The sequence below is a fragment of the Salvelinus sp. IW2-2015 genome, unplaced genomic scaffold (genome assembly GCF_002910315.2).
Source record: "Salvelinus sp. IW2-2015 unplaced genomic scaffold, ASM291031v2 Un_scaffold1028, whole genome shotgun sequence".
Classification (NCBI taxonomy): Eukaryota; Metazoa; Chordata; class Actinopteri; order Salmoniformes; family Salmonidae; genus Salvelinus; species Salvelinus sp. IW2-2015.
In genome coordinates this window covers 133,428-154,514 of record NW_019942694.1, presented here as the reverse complement: position 1 = coordinate 154,514, position 21,087 = coordinate 133,428, and the positions used below count along the sequence as shown (strand labels likewise).

At 42.6% G+C, this 21,087-nt stretch overlaps 1 protein-coding gene across 1 annotated transcript in view; it reads right to left on the bottom strand.

Annotated features, from left to right (window-relative positions):
- LOC112069501 (syntrophin, gamma 2) overlaps positions 1 to 16,675 on the bottom strand; it is a 20,689-nt gene extending 4,014 nt beyond the window's left edge. The window contains exons 1-4 of the mRNA XM_024136845.2: positions 16,607 to 16,675; positions 13,880 to 13,996; positions 13,352 to 13,423; positions 12,921 to 13,130 (exon numbers count right to left, since the gene is read on the bottom strand). Of these exons, the coding sequence (XP_023992613.2) occupies positions 12,921 to 13,130; positions 13,352 to 13,423; positions 13,880 to 13,996; positions 16,607 to 16,675 (468 nt within the window). The remainder of the gene's footprint in view (positions 1 to 12,920; positions 13,131 to 13,351; positions 13,424 to 13,879; positions 13,997 to 16,606) is intronic.
- Between the last annotated feature and the right edge of the window lie 4,412 nt (positions 16,676 to 21,087).

The following is a 21,087-nucleotide window of genomic DNA, read 5'->3' as shown; positions in this document are numbered from 1 at the left end:
AAAGTGCAATACTCTGGGTAGCCACCATTTGATTAGATACATCTCTGTTGCTAGGCAGGAACTTAATTGGTTCCTCCACTGGTGTAGTCATGGCCCTGCCTTATGCTAGAACCTTTGTGAGTGTGGAAATGATTGTGTGTGACACAAGACTGCAGTAGGAGGGTCGTTGTGGTGGGCCCTCTGTGTGAACATAGGACTGCAGTAGGAAGTCGTTGTGGTGGCCCTCTGTGTGAAATGGGACTCAGTAGGAGGTCCTGTGTGGCCCCTCTGTGTGAACATAGAACTGTAGTAGTAAGTTGTGGTGGGCCCCTCTCTGTGAACATGGGACTGCAGTAGGAGGGTCGTTGTGGTGGGCCCTCTGTGTGAACATAAACTGTAGTAGGAGAGTCGTTGTGGTGGGCCCTCTCTGTGACATGGGACTGCAGTAGGAGGGTCGTTGTTGGTGGGCCCTCTCTGTGAACATTGGAACTGCAGTAGGAAGTCGTTGTGGTGGGCCCTCTCTGTGAACAGGGACTGCAGTAGGAGGCCCTTCAGCTGGCCTGCCTTATCAGTGGACGACCTGTTGCCTTCAGCTGGCCTGCCTTATCAGTGACGACCTGTTGCCCTTCAGCTGGCCTGCTTATCAGTGACGACCTGTTCCCTTTCAGCTTGGCCTGCCTTATCAGTGACGACCTGTTGCCCTTCAGCTGGCCTGCCTTATCAGTGACGACCTGTTGCCCCTTCAGCTGGCCTGCCTTATCAGTGACGACCTGTTGCCCTTCAGCTGGCCTGCTTATCAGTGACGACTGTTGCCCTTCAGCTGGCCTGCTTATTAGTGACGACCTGTGCCTTCAGCTGGCCTGCTTATCAATGACGACCTGTTGCCTTCAGCTGGCCTGCTTCATTAGTGACGACCTGTTGCCCTTCAGCTGGCCTGCTTTATCGGTGACGACCTGTTGCCCTTCGTCTCCATCCTTAGAAACATTGATATTAACAATAACATGTTTGAACAGATATTAACTTTCTGCACTTCCCCTTGTCTCACACTCAGTTGGGGCGGCAGGGTAGCCTAGTGGTAGAGCGTTGGACTAGTTAACCGAAAGGTTGCAAGTTTGAATCCCCGATCTGACAAGGTACAAATCTGTCATTCTGCCCCTGAACAAGGCAGTTAACCCACTTTCCCCGGTAGGCCGTCATTGTAAAATAAGAATTTGTTCTTCACTGACTTGCCTAGTTAAATAAAGGTTAAATAATTAAAACAGTAACTTTCCATACACCCAGTTTCCTATCCACCTCCCTTGACCCAACCTATACATTCCTAATACATGTAAAGTAATCAATACGTTCTAATATGGTAACATGAATAAGTATATTGTAACTAGTTTAGAAGAATTCTCAATTGACACGATCTAAATTCCTCTCGAGCATAATGGACTGAACACACCTGCAGCAATAGCAGGGCTATTAAATGGATAGCCTATTTTCAGCATTGCACGTTCACAATTCTGTTTGTTGATCCTGTATTCAAAGCTCAGAGGAAGTTCAAGCATTGGAATAATTCATTTCACAATAATCCATATGTAGACTGTACTCTGACCCCGACAGCAGTTCCTGAGCTTTCACGCAAAAAAAAGCTTACACAGGATCTCCTAACTACTCCTTTTGTAAACCACCCACCTAAGATGGACCCTCAATGAAACACAATGAACATGTACATTATTTCAACCTTTCTTCAGTAGCTTCTTTGTTCTGATAAACCCCCCCCTTTACGCCGCTGCTACTCTCTGTTATTATCTATGCATAGTCACTTTAACAACTACATGTACATATTAGCTCATTAACCTCGACTAACCGGTGCCCCCGCACATTGACTCTGTACCGGTACCCCCCTGTATATAGTCTCTCTATTGTTATTTTACCGCTGCTCTTTAATATCTTGTTCCTTTTATTTATTATTATTATTCATATTGTTTTAAACTGCATTGTTGGTTAGGAGCTTGTAAGTATTTCACTGTCAGGTCTACAACTGTTGTATTCGGCACATGTGACTAATACAATTGGATTTGATGTGTATTGGCTGTCTAGATGTGTAAGGAGATGACCCCACCTAGTAAGAGGTTATAAATAGCTGTGCTTGTGTAATCATAACTTGTCTTAGCAGCTGTATGACCCAGTGGGTGAATAAACTTGGTTTGAGTTTTTCCTCGTTGTCCGTTTTGAGTTTTTTTACTCTGTTTGTTCAGAACCTGACAATATAAAATGCAAGAACAAAGTGAAATATCTACGGGGGTGTCTCCAGTCTGTAGCCTTCCATTTACTGCCCTGACAAGAASAACCAAATGTGTGACATAATGCTTTTCACACAGTCTTATTGAAAGCAGTGATGTGTGAGGAGTGTCTCTGTAGTGAAGTGTAGATCTTTGTGGAAATAATAAGGTTCGGTGTAGAAACCCGATCTTCCCCATGTTTCCGTTCTTCAGCAAATGAAGCCCACTCAAACAGAATGCTACTATCGCTCCCTTTACCGCTTCGGACACTTTGTTTGACACATTTTGCTGTGAATTTCAGGTGTTGCTCCTTTCACACTCTCTCACAAGGCTGGTGGGAACCTGCTGTGTTTAATGATTGACTACAGTGAACAGTGAATGCAGCGGGACTCTTCAGTGTCTTGCTGTTTAAAAATAACCTCTTCTCCACAAAGGTGCCTGGATGAAATTGAGTTGCCATGAAAAGAAAATCCTTGTGTGATAATTTGTTGTGTCACGCTAAACACAGACTACGCGTTGCTAATTGGAAAGCTTCCTCAACGGGGATTGGGAGAATACAACATGCAGTGGTTTCAAGAAATGTCTATTCCAGATTTAGGGTTAGTGCTGTCGTTCTACTCGACATAATACAACGAAAAACATATATTAAATTGGCTCATGAGTATGACTCTGTCTAAGTTTAATGTGAATACACCAATACCAGCAGCACACCACCCTGCAGCACACCACCCTGCAGCACACCACCCTGCATCCCATTGCTTGCTTGCTTCTGAAGCTAAGCAGGGTTGGTCCCTGGATGGGAGACCAGATGCTGCTAGAAGTGGTGTTGGAGGGCCGAATAGGAGGTACCCTTTCCTCTGGTCTAAAAAAATATCCCAATGCCCCAGGGTAGTGATTCGGGACATTGCCCTGTGTAGGGTGCTGTCTTTCAGATCAGATGTTAAACGGGTGTCCTGGCTAATTTCCCAATCGGGGCCTCACACAGTCACCTAATCATCCCCAGCTTACAATTGTCTCATTCCTGTAACTGTTCCCCATGTTGTTGCTGTAAATGAGAATGTGTTCTCAGTCAACTTACCTGGGAAAATAAGGGTTAAATAAACACCTAACTCCATGTAAAACTGTAAGGGACAAACCGTGTAGGTTTGTCCTAAATAAATGTTTTTTTTTTAAAGCTGACGCCCATCCAATCAGTTTTCAGTTCCAGGCTTAGCCCAAGTTCAACTCTGTTGAGAGCTTTTCTGAAACCACAGGGGTTAGCCCAAGTTCAACTCTGTTGAGACTTTCTGAAACCACAGGAGACTTAGCCCAACTTCAACTCTGTTGAGAGCTTTTCTGAAACCACAGGAGGACTTAGCCCAAGTTCAACTCTGTTGAGAGCTTTTCTGAAACCACAGGGGCTTAGCCCAACTTCAACTCTGTTGAGAGCTTTTCTGAAACCACAGGAGACTTAGCCCAAGTTCAACTCGTTGAGAGCTTTTCTGAAACCACAGGAGACTTAGTTCAACTTCAACTCTGTTCAGAGCTTTTCTGAAACCACAGGAGACTTAGCCCAACTTCAAATCTGTTCAGAGCTTTTCTGAAACCACAGGAGACTTAGTTCAACTCTGGTTGAACCACAGGAGGCTTGTCTAATTGGCTGGAGAACTGGCATCACCAGCTAATATAAATACTTCATCACATCTCATTTGTCTCCCAAGGATAATGTCCCAAGTTGACATAATTAATGGTGAGAAATGCAAATTATTATTGCTTTTTCACAGAGTGACAGAGGGGTAAAAGACCACAATTTAATTATGCCTTTTGTGCTGCCCACATTGTACACCTCAGGAAATGTTCAGACTAGGCTCAGTCAGAGAATACACATAGACAATTTATTCTATTCTATTTGTATTTGTGGTTCTGCTGCGACATGGACCACAATGCTCGATCATTCGCAGGACAGGGATTCCTCCCAGAGTCGTCATAGTGTACAGGCTAAGTATGTCTTTAGTAGTTACAAGTCCAACTACGTCCTTCATAGTGTACCAGGCCAGCTACGTCCTTCATAGTGTACCAGGCCACGATCCTTCATAGTGACAAGGCAACTACGTCCTTCATAGTGTACCAGGCCAGCTACGGCCTTCATAGTGTACCAGGCCAACTACGTCCTTCATAGTGTACAAGGCCAACTACGTCCTTCATAGTGTACCAGGCCAACTACGTCCTTCATAGTGTACAAGGCCAACTACGTCCTTCATAGGTAACAAGGCCAACTACGTGCCTTCATAGTGTACCAGGCAACAGTCCGTCATAGGTACCAGGCCAACTACGTCCTTCATAGTGTCACAGGCCAACTACGTCCTTCATAGTGTACCAGGCAACTACGTCCTTCATAGTGTACAAGGCCAACTACGTCCTTCATAGTGTACCAGGCCAACTCGTCCTTCAAGTGACAAGGCCAACTACGTCCTTCATAGTGTACCAGGCCAACTACGTCCTCATGTGTACAAGGCCAACTACGTCCTTCATAGTGTACCAGGCCAGCTACGTCCTTCATAGTGTACCAGCCAACTACGTCCTTCATAGTGTACCAGGCCACTACGTCCTTCATAGTGTACCAGGCCAACTACGTCCTTCATCGGTGTACCCAAGCCAAACTATGTCCTTCATAGTGTACCAGGCCAACTACGTCCTTCATAGTTACCCTTGTAAACTAGGAAGGACATACAGTGCATTCGGAAAGTATTTAGACCACTTGACTTTTTCCACATTTTATTACGTTACAACCTTATTCTAAAATGGATTAAATTGTTGTTTCACCCCTCATCAATCTACAAACAGTACCCCACAATGACAGAGCTAAATTGAGTTTTTAGAAATGTTTGCAAATGTATACACATATATTTTTTTAAATCACATTCACATAAGTATTCAGACCCTTTATTAAGTACTTAGTTGAAGCACCTTTGGCAGCGATTACAGCCTTGAGTCTTCTTGGATATGACACTACCAGCTTGGCACACCTGTATTTGGGGAATTTCTCCCATTCTTCTCTGCAGATCCTCTCAAGCTCTGTCAGGTTGGATGGGGAGTGTTGCAGCACAGCTATATTCAGGTCTCTCCAGAGATGTTAGATCGGGTTCAAGTCTGGGCTCTAGCTGGGCCACTCAAGGACATTCAAAGACTTGTCCCGAAGCCACTCCTGTGTTGTCTTGGCTGTGTGCTTAGGGTCGTTATCCTGTTGGAAGGTGAACCTTCACCCCAGACTGAGGTCCTGAGAGCTCTGGAGCAGGTTTTCATCAAGGATCTTTTGTACTTTGCTCTGTTAAACTTTCCCTCGATCCTGATTAGTCTCCCAGTCCCTGCCGCTGAAAGACATCCCCACAGCATGATGCTGCCACCACCATGCTACACCGTAGGGATGGTGCCAGTTTCCTCCAGACATGACGCTTGGCATTCAGGCCAAAGAGTTCAATCTTGGTTTCATCAGACCAGAGAATCTTGTTTCTCATGGTCTGAGCGTCATTTGGGTGCCTTCTGGCAAACTCCAAGCAGGCTGTCATGAGCCTTTAATTGAGAAGTGGCTTCCGTCTGGCCTCTCTACCGTAAAGGCCTGATTGGTGGAGTGCTGCGGAGATGGCTGTCCTTCTGGAAGGTTCTCCCATCTCCACAGACAAACTCTGGAGCTCTGTCAAAGTGACCATCGGGTTCTTGGTTACCTCCCTGACCAAGACTCCTTCTCCCTTGATTGCTAAGTTTCGCCGTTTGGCCAGCTCTAGGAAGAGTCTTGTTGGTTCCAAACCTCTTCCATTTTAGAATGATGGAGGCCACTGTGTTCTTGGGGACCTTCAATACTGCAGAAATGTTTTGGTACCGTTCCCCAGATCTGTGGCTCGACACAATCCTGTCTCGGAGCTCTACAGACAATTCCTTCGGCCTCATGGCTTGGTTTTTGCTCTGACATGCACTGTCAACTGTCGGACCTTATCTAGACAGGTGTGTGCCTTTCCAAATCATGTCCAATCAATTGAATTTACCACAAGTGGACTCCAATCAAGTTGTAAAAACACATCAAGGATAATCAATGGAAACAGAATGCACCTCAGCTCAATTTGATTCTCATAGCAAAGGGTTTGAAAACGTAGGTAAATAAGGTATTTCTGCTTTTAAATTTTGTATAAATGTGCTAAAATTTCTGCTTTGTCATTATGGGGAATTGTGTGTAGATTGATGAGGGAAAAATGCATTTAATAAATTTTAGAATAAGGCTGTAAGGTAACAAAATGTGGAAAACGTCAATGGGTCTGAATACTTTCCGAATGCACTGTATATCCTTCATAGTTTACAAGGCCAATTATGTTATTTGTAGTTTACAAGGCCAACTATGTTATTTGTAGTTTACAAGGCCAACTATGTTATTTGTAGTGTACAAGGCCAACTATGTCTCTTTGTAGTTTACAAGATCAACTATGTCCTTTGTAGTTACAAGGCCAACTATGTTATTGTAGTGTACAAGGCCAACTATGTCTTTGTAGTTACAAGGCAACTATGTCCTTTGTAGTTTACAAGGCCAACTATGTTATTTGTAGTTTACAAGGCCAACTATGTTATTTGTAGTTTACAAGGCCAACTATGTCATTTGTAGTTTACAAGGCCAACTATGTCCTTTGTAGTTTACAAGGCCAACTATGTTATTTGTAGTTTACAAGGCCAACTATGTTATTTGTAGTTACAAGGCCAACTATGTTATTGTTTAGTTTACAAGGCCAACTATGTTATTTGTAGTTTAACAAGGCCAACTATGTTCTTTGTAGTTTACAAGGCCAACTATGTTATTTGTAGTTTACAAGGCCAACTATGTTATTTGTAGTTTACAAGGCCAACTATGTATTTGTAGTGTACAAGGCCAAATATGTTATTTGTAGTTACAAGGCCAACTATGTTATTTGTAGTGTACAAGGCCAACTATGTTATTGTAGTTACAAGGCCAACTATGTGTATTTGTAGTTACAAGGCCAACTATGTATTTAGTGTACAAGGCCAACTATGTTATTGTAGTTTACAAGGCCAGCTATGTTATTTTGTAGTTTACAAGGCCAACTATGTTATTTGTAGTTTACAAGGCCAACTATGTTATTTGTAGGTACAAGGCCAACTATGTTATTTGTAGTTACAAGGCCAACTATGTTATTGTAGTTTACAAGGTCAACTATGTGTATTTGTAGTTTACATGGCCAACTATGTCCTCATAGTGTACAAGGCCAACTATGTTATTGTTTTTAGGGTACAAGGCCAACTATGTTATTTGTAGTTTACAAGGCCAACTATTTATTTGTAGTTTACAAGGCCAACTATGTTTTGTAGTTACATGGCCAACTATGTCCTCATGTGTACAAGGCCAACTATGTTATTTGTAGTTTACAAGGCCAACTATGTTATTTGTAGTTACAAGCCAACTATGTTATTGTAGTTACAAGGCCAACTATGTTATTTGTAGTTACAAGGCCAACTATGTTATTTGTAGTTTACAAGGCCAACTATGTTATTTGTAGTTTACAAGGCCAACTATGTTATTTGTAGTTTACAAGGCCAACTATGTTATTTGTAGTTTACAAGGCCAACTATGTTATTTGTAGTTTACAAGGCCAACTATGTTATTTGTAGTTTACAAGGCCAACTATGTTATTTGTAGTTTACAAGGCCAACTATGTTATTTGTAGTTTACAAGGCCAACTATGTTATTTGTAGTGTACAAGGCCAACTATGTTATTTGTAGTGTACAAGGCAACCTATGTTATTTGTAGTTTTACAAGGCCAACTATGTTATTTGTGATGTTTACAAGGCCAACTATGTTATTTGTAGTTGTACAAGGCCAACTATGTTATTTGTAGTTTACAAGGCCAACTATGTTATTTGAGTGTACAAGGCAACTATGTTATTTGTAGTGTACAAGGCCAAACTATGTTATTAGTGTACAAGGCCAACTATGTTATTTGTAGTTTACAAGGCCAACTATGTTATTTGTAGTTTACAAGGCCAACTATGTTATTTGTAGTGTATAAGGCCAACTACTGTATGTCATATTAATGTTGTATTTAAAAAAAAAAAACTAAAAAAAAACAGTAAGTCCCGGTCCACTGAAGTACAGGATACATCAGAGTACACAGGACATGACCAAGTGTTCCTACTTTCAAGGGTTCAGTCTATGAAAGATTAAGAGAGGCTGTTATTTCATTGGGCTTAATTTTTTCTTTGAGTCTGCAGTTCATATGTTGACATTTTCTTCTGGTACAGTTGAGAACTTGCCTAAGGAATGTCCTCAGAATTAAGAGGACACTTAATTGAGCCCCTTGGAATCATGATCCTGAACTATCCATGACCACACATGCACTCTATGGAACATAAATGGATATATTTGCCTTCAAAGATTGTCAGATCAACAGCCAATTAATATTTGGAACATGTGTCTGGTTAACCATTTAAGCTGTGTGATTACATTTTCTAGTTTAATATCAAATCAAATAAAACGGTATTTGTCACATACAAGTGTTTAGCAGATGTTATTGCACATTTAGAGAATTGCTTGTGTTTCTTGCGCCAACAGTGCAGTAATATCTAACAGTAATATCTAACAGTAATATCTAACAATTTCACAACAACACACACAAATCTAAAGTAATTAAGAAAATATAAATATTTGGGCGAGCAATGTCAGAGCTGCATAGACTAAGATACAAAATAGTATAGAATACAGTGTATACTGTAAACATTATTAACGTGACTAGTGTTCCATTATTAAAGCGGCCAGTCATTTCAAGTCTATATATATATATATATATATATAGCGCAGCAGCCTCTAATGTGCTAGTGATGGCTATTTAACAGTATTTAACAGTCAGATGGCATTAACAGTATAACTGACATGGGTTGGTGAGGACAGTTGATGCAGTACCAAATTGTGGAATTTTGTCGGTTCACACTTTGCCCTTGAAATGTATTTCAGCACTGCAGTGATTTACATCTCTTCTGACAGGTTCTTTCCTTTGTATTATTTATACATGTCTGTAGTTAAAGGGGTTCCTGAGCATCATGGCCCTCGGGCTTAACTGTGCTTTTTACTTAGCCTTTTGCCTTTGGTTGGCTGCTTTTGAAGAGGAGGATTATACAGAACCCTGCCGGCCATTCCATGAGGTCCCGACTTGACATCTAGCATACTTTTTTACTCTTGGTTCAAATGAATGATCATGAAAAGAAATGAGTTCAAAAAGGGACCATAGTTATTGTGGAAAAACATCAAATCTAATTGTGAAAAAAAATCTGTAAAGGTTTTGACGAGTGTCCAGTTTTTCAGACGGTGCTAAGCCAGGTGTTATGAAGTGTCCTGCGGCACTCATAAAGACACATCAGGTGTTATGAAGTGTCCTGCGACGCTCATAAAGACACTTCAGGTGTTATGAATCCCTTTACATTCCTTTAAAATGCTGTATGTGACTATCAGAAATGACCCTATTGGTACTTTTGTCTTGAAACAATCAATAACACCTCTATACACACGGTTGACAGTAGCAAGCCCACTGTGTAGATTGAGTAGGTTATTCCTATCATTAGCCGTGGTGAGTCAGTCTAGTGTAAGAGCCTGTACCTTTTGGCTGTAATGATGAGTATCTAAGTAATTTAATGCAGTCTAACCTTTAGCAAATCTTTTACATATACAGGTAAAGATAATATGAAAGATTAAATAAAAATACATTAAATACTGAAAGGAAGACCATAATGCTACAGACCTTACTGTAACAGAGCTCATCACCATAATGCTACAGACCTTACCGTAACAGAGCTCATTCATCCCATAATGCTACAGACCTTACCGTAACAGAGCTCATCACCCATATTGTTGCAGACCTTACGATAACAGAGCTCATCACCATCATCCTACAGACCTTACCGTAACAGAGCTCATCACCATAATGCTACAGACCTTACCGTAACAGAGCTCATCACCCATAATGCTACAGACCTTACCGTAACAGAGCTCATCACCATAATCTACAGACCTTACCGTAACAGAGCTCATCCCATAATGCTACAGACCTTACCGTAACAGAGCTCATCACCCATAATTACAGACCTTACCGTAACAGAGCTCATCACCATATGTACAGACCTTACACGTAACAGAGCTCATCACCCATAATGCTACAGACCTTACGTAACAGAGCTCATACCACTCATGCACACTCACCTTACGTACAGAGCTCATCACCATAATGCTACAGACCTTACGTTACAGTCTCAACTCAGAGACTACTCTACACAGCTCATACCATATCAGACCTTACCCAGAGCTCATCACCATAATGCTACAGACACTTACCGTAACAGAGCTCATCACCATAATGCTACAGACCTTACCGTAACAGAGCTCATCACCCATAATGCTACAGACCTTACCGTAACAGAGCTCATCACCATAATGCTACAGACCTTACGTAACAGAGCTCATCACCCATAATGCTACAGACCTTACCGTAACAGAGCTCATCACCATAATGCTACAGACTTACCGTACAGACTCTCACCCATAATGCTACAGAACTTACCGTAACAGAGCTCATCACCATAATGCTACAGACCTTACCGTAACAGAGCTCATCATCATAATGCTAAACTTTACCGTAACAGAGCTCATCACCATAATGCTACAGACCTTACCGTAACAGAGCTCATCACCATAATGCTACAGACCTTACTACAGAGCTCATCACCCATAATGCTACAACCTTACCGTAACAGAGCTCATCATCATAATGCTACAGACCTTACCGTAACAGAGCTCATCACCCATAATGCTACAAACCTTACCGTAACAGAGCTCATCACCATAATGCTACAGACCTTACCGTAACAGAGCTCATCACCCATAATGCTACAGACCTTACCGTAACAGAGCTCATCACCATAATGCTACAGACCTTACCGTTACAGAGCTCATCACCATAATGCTACAGACCTTACCGTAACAGAGCTCATCACCATAATGCTACAGACCTACCGTAACAGAGCTCATCACCATAATGCTGCAGACCTTACCGTAACAGAGCTCATCACCCATAATGCTACAGACCTTACTGTAACAGAGCTCATCACCATCATGCCAGACCTTACCGTAACAGAGCTCATCACCCATAATGCTACAGACCTTACCGTAACAGAGCTCATCACCATAATGATACAGACTTTACCGTAACAGAGCTCATCACCATAATGATACAGACGTTACCGTAACAGGCAATTTAATGGTTCAATGAGGTGAGGACTAATTCTTCAGATCCCTTTAAGCTACATTTTATTAAACTTAAACACTCATGTTTTTAAAAGGAACAAACCGTGAAAAGAAACTGCCCGTCTTCCAATTCTCTGTGCAATTGATTTCCTTGTCGGAGAGAATATTAAAGCAGGCCCTGGATCAGTAATTAAAATCCACTTTGTATCTCTGAAATGTTACCTATTTGGACAATTAAGGTTTCCATAAATAACAATCACATAGCCTAACAGTTGTATTGTCCCCCCCCCCCTCCCCCCCTCCCCCCCCCTCCCCCAAATGCATTAAGTATGTTCTTCCTCATAATGACAAACATTTTTGTATTTTGCAAAGCTTTGTCACATGAACTCTTGAGTACTTTTCTTGAATAATCCACTGAAAGGAACAGATTATAAAAATGAATGCATTGCTGAATTTAATGTATTCCCACCAGGCACAAAACTGGTAGAATCAACGTTGTTTCAACGTAATTTGTCAACATATTGTGACGTGGAATCTAATGGAAAATACATTGGATAACATTTTTTTTTAAAGTACAACTGTTGTTTTGAGGGTGAAATTTCAACCACGGGATTATGTTATCATGTTAACCGAATTTCAACATAGACTAACTTTGTTTTAAAGGTATAAATTCAACATATTTTATACAATGTCAAGTCTTCAACGTTACAGTATATCCACTATCAGAATGTTTTATTTTTTAAATACACTGGGAAGCACCTCCTACTGGAGAATTTATGTATCTACAGTTACCCTTTGGTCTCCTATTCAGGATTTTAATCAAGCCCTGCTCAGCTATGATACTTGTCCCTGGCTATTACCAATGTGCTACCGTGAGAATGATTGTTGAGCAATCTACACTTAAAAACAAAATAGATTCACTGTTCCTGTCAAAGTCATTCCACAGGATAAGTTTAACAGAGCAAATGAAATATGTCCATACTATATATATCACTCACATATCATTTAAATTAATAATTGATATGCTCGATTCACGTCTCCACCTCAACCAAAAATTGAAGATAAAGAATAGGACTAAATCAAATCAAACTTTTTTTGTGAAAGTTAATTTAAAGTTAGAATTAATTTAGTCCTGTTCTTTAACTTTAATTATTTCTCATTGATCAACGACTCAACCTATTATGACCCAGTTATCCACTTTAGAGTGATATGGTGTGCCCACTGGGTTGGCTCTGTATTTTGCTGCAGTTAACATTTTTCAATGTGTGATAACACTATGAAGGCTCTCTGAGGAATGTGGCCCAGTTCAAAATTAGCAAAATGTCAGTCATATCTCAGCACTACTTATAAGAACCCCTCCAAGCATATCACATCATTTCCAAACAAACCACTTTGCTGTTCCACATACCCCGATTCTCTGCACCTCCATAAAGACGGCTCTTTGGAAGGACTTCTCCCACACGGCGAGGTCAGAGGTCATCTCCACACTGAAGGTGTGACTCTGGCCGTGGCCGACCAGGATACTGAAACAGAAAGGCTCGCCGTCCTGCAGCTCCTCATCCTGCTGGAGGCCGAGGTAGAACTTGGCTTGGATCCAGCAGTCCTCTGCCATCCACAGCTACAACACCACATCCAACATGAAGAGTGTCATCAGTTCTATTCACTGGGAACCATATTTCCACTTGATATGAATAGGCTTCTGTACGAGTAACTGTCATGTTGGTGCACATCTACATCGATACATGATTCACACAACATGTTGAGTACCCATGCACATAATTCAAATTCCGGTAACAGTCGATTCTATTATCTTATTCTGCATGTGAACTTTGAACATACCTTATGAACCTTGAACAGAACCTCATAAAGGATATACAGGGTTTCAGCTTGTCCCCAGTCAGTTGCACTAACCTGAGATGGAAGGGGGGGGGGGTAGTGAGTGTATATTACAAGCCTTCATTTTCTCATCAATGTAATGTCTTACAGACAGGATTTAAGACACTTTGAACCAAAGTAAAAGGAACCAACATATAGTGTGCTTGACCAACATCATTTGGAAGCTCTGCATTAACCCATGTTACTCAACCACATAACCTGACCTAGGGAAGACAATTACATGGTTTCATTAGAGGGTGGTTCAGGGTCCAGCTCAACACTCATTTCAGAAATATATGATGTAATTGTAAAAGCAGGAATGAAAAGATCCAGAATAACCACTGTAGCTACACACTGAGTGCAGCCCACCAACATGCTCCCGGCTAAAGGAACATTTAATGGACTATCATGGTGGGATAAAAGATGAACTTGTAAATCATTGCACTCCTGAACAGTTAATGGATGAAGAGGAAATCAATGGGAGGTTCATACAGGAGGACTACTGAAGACGTAGAGCCAAGGGCCTCTCAATGCCAGGAACTTGAAGGTACTCGATGGACCAGCATCATCAGCATGCGGGTTTCCACACACCCAACCCATGTGGACAATCTGCGGAGGCAAGGTTCAAGGTTCAAGAGATGAAAATCCATTCTGCTGCACTTTTTGTTCTTGTGATTTTTTATTAACCTATATGCTATGAGTCAATACGTCTTTATTAACGATACAGTTGAAGTCGGAAGTTTACAAAAACCTAGGTTGGAGTCATTAAAACTCGTTTTTCAACCACTCCAAAAATGTATTGTTAACAAACTATAGTTTTGGCAAGTCGGTTAGGACATCTACTTTGTACATGCACATGTGATTATTTTTCCAACAATTGTTTACAGACAGATTATTTCACTTATAATTCACTGTATCACAATTCCAGTGGGTCAGAAGTTTACATCACTAAGCTGACTGTGCTTTAAAACAGTTTGGAAAATTCCAGAAAGTGATGTCATGGCTTTAGAAGCTTCTGAAGGCTAATTCAATAATTTAAGTCAATTGGAGGTGTACCTGTGTATGTATTTCAAGCTCTACCTTCAAACTCAGTGCCTCTTTGCTTGACTCATGGGAAAATCAAAAGAAATCGCCAAGACCTCAGAAAAACTGTAGACCTCCACAAGTCTGGTTCATCCGTGGGAGCAATTTCCAAACGCCTGAAGGTACCACGCTCATCTGTACAAACAATAGAACCCAAGTATAAACACCATGGGACCACACAGCCGTCATACCGCCCAGGAAGGAGACGCGTTCTGTCTCCTGAGATGAACGTACTTTGGTGCGAAAGGTGCAAATCAATCCAGGTACAAAAGTATCTATATCCACAGTAAAACGAGTCCTATATCGACATAACTGAAAGGCCGCTCAGAAAGGAAGAAGCCACTGCTCCAAAACCCATAAAAAAGCCAGAGTACGGTTTGCAACTGCACATGGGGACAAAGATCGTACTTTTTGGAGAAATGTTTCTGGTCTGTGAACAAAAATATAAATGTTTGGCCAAAATGACCATCGTTATGTTTGGAGGAAAGAACACCATCCCAACTGTGAAGCAAGGGGTGGCAGCATCATGTTGTGGGGGTGCATTGCTTCAAGAGGGACTGGTGCACTTACAAAATAGATGGCATCATGAGGGAGGAAAATTATGTGGATATATTGGAACAACATCTCAAGACATCGGTCAGGAGGTTAAAGCTTAGTCGCAATGGGTTTTCCAAATAGACAATGACCCAAGCATACTTCCAAAGTTGTGGCAAAATGGCTTAAGGACAACAAAGTCAAGGTATTGGAGTGGCCATCACAAAGCCCTGACCTCAATCCAATATAAAATGTGTGGGCAGAACTGAAAAAGCGTGTGCGAGCAAGGAGGCCTACAAACCTGACTCAGTTACACCAGCTCTGTCAGGAGGAATGGGCCAAAATTCACCGAACTTATTATGGGAAGCTTGTGGAAGGCTACCCGTAATGTTTGACTCAAGTTAAACAATTTAAAGGCAATGCTACCAAATAGTAATTGAGTGTATGTAACTTCTGACCCACTGGGAATGTGATAAAATAAATAAAATATTAAATAAATAATTCTCTATACTATTATTCTGACATTTCACATTCTTAAATAAAGTGGTGATCCTAACTGACCTAAACAGGGAACTTTACAAGGATTAAATGTCAGGAATTGTGAAAGGTGTATGTAAACTTCCGACTTCAACTGTAGCTATAGTTAAAGAATAGTTATAAACTCAGGATAAAAAGAAACACCCTTTTTCAGGACACTGCCTTTCAAAGATAATTTGTAAAAATACAAATGACTTCACAGAACTTCATTGTACAGGGTTCAAGCCCTTTTTCCCGTGCTTGTTCAGTGAATCATAAACAATAATGAACATGCACCTGTGGAACGGTCATTTAGACACTAACAGCTTACAGACCGTAGGCAATTAAGGTCACATCTATGAAAATTAGGACACTAAAGAGGCCTTTCTACTGACTTTCTAAAAACACCAAAAGAAAGTGCCCAGGGTCCCTGCTCATCTGCGTGAACGTGCTTAGGCATGCTGCAAGGAGGCATGAGGACTGCAGATGTGGCCAGGACAATAAATTGCAATGTCCGTACTGTGAGACGCCTAAGACAGTGCTACAAGGAGACAGGACGGACAGCTGATCGTCCTCGCAGTGGCAAACCACATGTAACAACACCTGCACAGGATTGGTACATCCCAACATAACAGTTGCGGGACAGGTACAGGATGGCAACAACATCTGCCCGAGTTACACCAGGAACGCACAATCTCTCCATCAGTGCTCAGACTGTTCGCAATAGGCTGAGAGAGGCTGGACAGGGCTTGTAGGCCTGTTGTAAGGCAGATCCTCACCAGACATCTCCGGCAACAACGTCGCCAATGGGCAGAAACCTGGACCAGACAGGACTGGCAAAAGTGCTCTCCACTTCCGAGTCGCGGTTTTGTCTCACCAGGCGTGATGGTCGGATTCGCGTTAATCGTCGAAGGAATGAGCATTACACCGAGGCCTGTACTCTGGAGCGGGATAGATTTGGAGGTGGAGGGTCCGTCATGGTCTGGGCCAGTGTGTCACAGCATCATTGGACTGAGCTTGTTGTCATTGCAGGCAATCTCAACACTGTGCATTACAGGGAAGACATCCTCCTCCCTCATGTGGTACCCTTCCTGCAGACTCATCCTGACATGACCTGGAGGTTGGACCCTCCAGCATGACAATGCCACCAGCCATACTGCTCGTTCTGTGCGTGATTTCCTGCAAGACAGGAATGTCAGTGTTCTGCCATGGCCAGCGAAGAGCCCGGATCTCAATCCCATTGAGCACGTCTGGGACCGGTTGGGTCGGAGGGTGACGGCTCGGGCCATTCCCCCCAGAAATGTCTGGGCCTTGGTGGAAGAATGGGGTAACATCTCACAGCAAGAACTGGCAAAGCTGGTGCAGTCCATGAGGAGGAGATGCACTGCAGTACTTAATGCAGCTGGTGGCCACACCAGATACTGACTGTTTCTTTTGATTTTGACCCCTCCCCTTTGTTCAGGGACACATTATTCCATTTCTGTTAGTCACATGTCTGTGGAACTTGTTCAGTTTATGTCCCAGTTGATCATTCTTGATATGTTCATTAAAATATTTACACATGTTAAGTTCACTGAAAATAAACACTGTTGTTGTTGGCATCCAGTGAGAGGACRTTTCCTTTTTTGCTGAGTTTAGATGAATATAGTTACAGATGACGATAGTTATAGTTAAAGATAGTTATAGTTAAAGATAGTTATAGTTAAAGATAGTTATAGTTAAAGATAGTTATAGTTAAAGATAGTTATAGTTAATTCAAAGCGCCTTTTTCTCACGGTGCGCTTGTTCAGTGAATCCATAAACATATAATGATGAACAGGGCACCTGCTGGAACGGTAAGTATTAGACACTAACAGCTTGACTAGACCGTAGCAATTGAAGTCACGATCTATGGGAAACTGAGAGAGACATCAGGGAGTGTTCACCCAGAGTACTTATGTGTCGCGGATCTGCTATACAGAGAAACATAGACTCAAAAAAGAAAAGGATGCCCAGGTGGGGTTCGCCGGCGTACAGGTCTGATATCTGAGACGAGTATGGCCTGTAAGTGTAGAGAGTGCGCATCTCGAGTCACGAGTAGGAGGGGGCCATAGGATGCAGAGTGGTGTGGGCAGTTGTGATAGGCAGGGAGGGGATGAGGATTAATTGGCGATATATGATGCGCGGCTACTGGAGGGAGGAGACGAGCCGAAGAATAGTGCTACAGTGAGAGTGGAGCGGGGCGGACTCAGCTTGATCGTCCATCCGCCATGTGGCAGAAACCACTCAGCGAGGTGTGTCAAACGACAGCCTGCAGAACGTAAAGATGGTGTAGCGTCGTGCAACCCGATAATCGCCGTTGCAGATGGATGGAGTGACGCACAGGTGATGCGATGAGGTGGGCGAAGCTACATCTGGTCACACGCTTGAGTTACGACGAGAGAAGCGGGCTAACAATCTGCTCCATGCAGGTGTGCCGGTCAGACTAGTTATCTGCAAGTGAGGTGCGGAGGAGAGGTCTGGTACAGAGCTTGGATGAGGAGTCTCTGGTCGGTAATGTATAGATCGCTGCTGACCGAGACAGGATCCCGCGGCATTGACGATTCGTTGGTGCGCCATATACGTGGTCAAAGAATTGAGCTCTGGAGGATCTGGGGGCTGGATGGTACGTAGGATATAGATGAGAGCTCATAAGGATTTCACGTGCGCGGAGGATTCCAGCTTAAGGGGCGACGAGTGATGTTGATCCACGCCAGGCGAGAGATAATGGTGAGGTGCGGGTGATGAGTGGTAGTAGATGAGTGAGCGGTGTTAGTTCGCGGAGAGGAGATTGCAGGACGATTGAAGACGAGCCTGCTATGTTGCTTGAGCGGGATAAGCTTTATGACGTGTGTGTTGTATGGGGGGGATGTTGAGAGTCCGGATAGTTCAGAGTGGGGGTTCTGGAGTCAAGGGTATTGGTTCTATGAGAGGCATCAGTGTGAAGCTTGAGGAATCTTACTGTGTATATGTGATAGAGTATAGCGGGTAAGTGGGTGTTAGTGTCGATAGTCTTGCTCGAATGATCTACACGTGTGCATGCGTAGGAGAGAGGCGTAGATAACACTCCGTGTTCCTCAGACGCGTGTGAGCAGAGTTGGATATTGGTGGGAGGGCGAGTACGATAGAGCTGTGTGAGGTACTGGTGGTCGCATGGGGTTAGGACGCAATCGGCTATGCCTATAACTGTGACAGATTAGGCTATTAGATAGTCAGTGAGGTGGAATGAGTTGGATGGTTGGATGGTTGTGTAGTCGGACTGAGATGCATGGACGGATGGTGGAGGCATCTCGAGCATATGTTCACAGTGAGCTGAGTAATCTAGTGCGGATCGGAGTCAAGCGGGGGAGGAATTGAATCGAGCTATGAGAGTATGGTATTCGCTGCCAAAGATAACCAGTTGTTTATAGTGATGAAGGGTTATGAGCTCGGGGCGCTCATTGGCGGCGCTGATGACGGGGAGCAGGCACGCAATCTCAAGCGCCATATCGGGAGCACGTCTGGGACCGGGTGGTGAGGGCTCGAGGTAGACGGGGATGGACGAGGCGACTTCGGTGCCTATTGGTATGTCACCGCCCGGAGGGAAGATTGATTCTGGGATTGAGAGTGGGATATGTATGGAATGGGTGATCGATCTCTTCACTAGCGAGGCATGAACTGGCAAAGGCTTGGAGTGGCGAGATCAACCATGTGATCGATGAGAGTGTATAACAGCATTAATGCGATGGGGTCATACGGGTTATGGAATGCAAGGCTCTACAGTGAGGCGAGCGCGACAAGTAGCTGCGGTTCGTTGGTAGCGTTTCCCGAAGATACTGGTGTGATCTTAGTGTTCATGTGTCGATTGTGTGGGGACCCCTCCCTGTGATGCAGGGACACATATCCTTTTCAGGTTATAGTGTCACGATGTGCGTGGAAGTCTGTTGTTCAGGAGTTGTAGTTGTATCCCAGATTGACATTCTTGATCGATGTGTCATAAAATATTTAGACAGTTAAGTTCAACGCTGAAAAATACAACCTGTTGTTTTGGCATCCTAGTGAGAAGACAATTTTCCTGTGTTGTTGGCTATGAAGATTTCCTATAAGAGTGAATATTAGAGTTGAACAGACGGACGAGTAGTTTTATATGTGATATGAGGATCCGTATAGTTGATAGGGGGAGAAAGGTAGTAGGTATATGAGAGGGGTTTAGATGGCGAGTGATGGATAGTTATACATAGGTACGTAGATGGGGTAGAGTGAGCTAGTAGGCGTACAAACTCAGCGGTGGTAGATGTGAATATGTGGCAAAGAGGTAAAAAGAACTTAGAACGCAAGCGTAGGAAAATAGGGTAGAGGAAGTTAGTACGTAGAGGAGGCATGCAGGGTATAGCGTTGGTGTGTGGCTTAAATAAAATTAGGAATAGTTAGTAGGTATATTAAGAACTTAAGGTGGGTTGAATAGTTGGTTCCGGTGTAGAATATGGTATGAGTGTGAGTAATCGAGTCTAGTAAAGCTATATGGTTGATAGTGGAGTAGTGTAGGGGTTAGAGGTGCAAAAGTAGGTTGTGTACCGAGAGTGACGAAGGTATATGTCAGCTTCAGTAAGTTTTGGTGTCGTTGTATAGTGGGAATTAAGGATAGGGTTTAAGTAAATACATAGTATAGTGATTAAGTGAGTTGGTAAGTTGTTTATAATGATGCTGAGGGTTGTATTGGGTTGAAGCGCCACTAGGCCTATAGGGGTAAGTCAGGGTGTAAGAACGGACTCACGTGATAGAGTTAAGGAGATTATGGTTATCTGAAATGGGGAGTTAATAATAGGAAGTGGGGCTGAGTTGTAACAATAGGTAGTGTGGTAAAGATAGTTTGTATGACAATGGGTAGGAGGGTTGCAGATATGGGAATTAAGATTATGTGTGAGCAGTTATACCTGGGTGGGTTGAGAAGACGGTAATATATAAGTAGTTAGTGTCTTATGAAAGATGTGAAATGGAGAACGGCTGGTTGTTAAGGGGAAATGTGGCCGTCTTCTGTGTATCGGGATCGTCGTCTGGCACGAGCACAGGCAAATCGAACAATGGGGTAGTGAGAATGGAGTAGTGCAGATAGAAGTGGCGTAGAGAGGAGAGAGACTGGACGTATCGTACATTTCTTGGAGTAACATAGTGTTTCGAAGGACGATGGCTGCTTAACTAAGGTGAGCATATGGTCGGTCGTAGAGAGGTGTAACTAGTACGATTTATAACACGACACTTAGAACACCGGATCTATCAGTTAGTGAAATCTGGACTTTGAGAACCTATACTAATTCTTTTGAACGTAATGGAAGACGGTACATGTGTTGGTCGTAACCTTATAATTATTACGTGTGTAGACATGAAGGGTATTCTTTTGTTAACTGAAAGCTATAGGGACAATGGTAGAGGCGTAAATTCCACTGATGAGACGCGGTACTTTAACATACTACTTAACTAAACTAATATCTACATCATTATGACTATCTTATAACTTAAACAGTTATCACTAAACTCTTTAACAGATACTACTTAAAACTATAAACTATGTG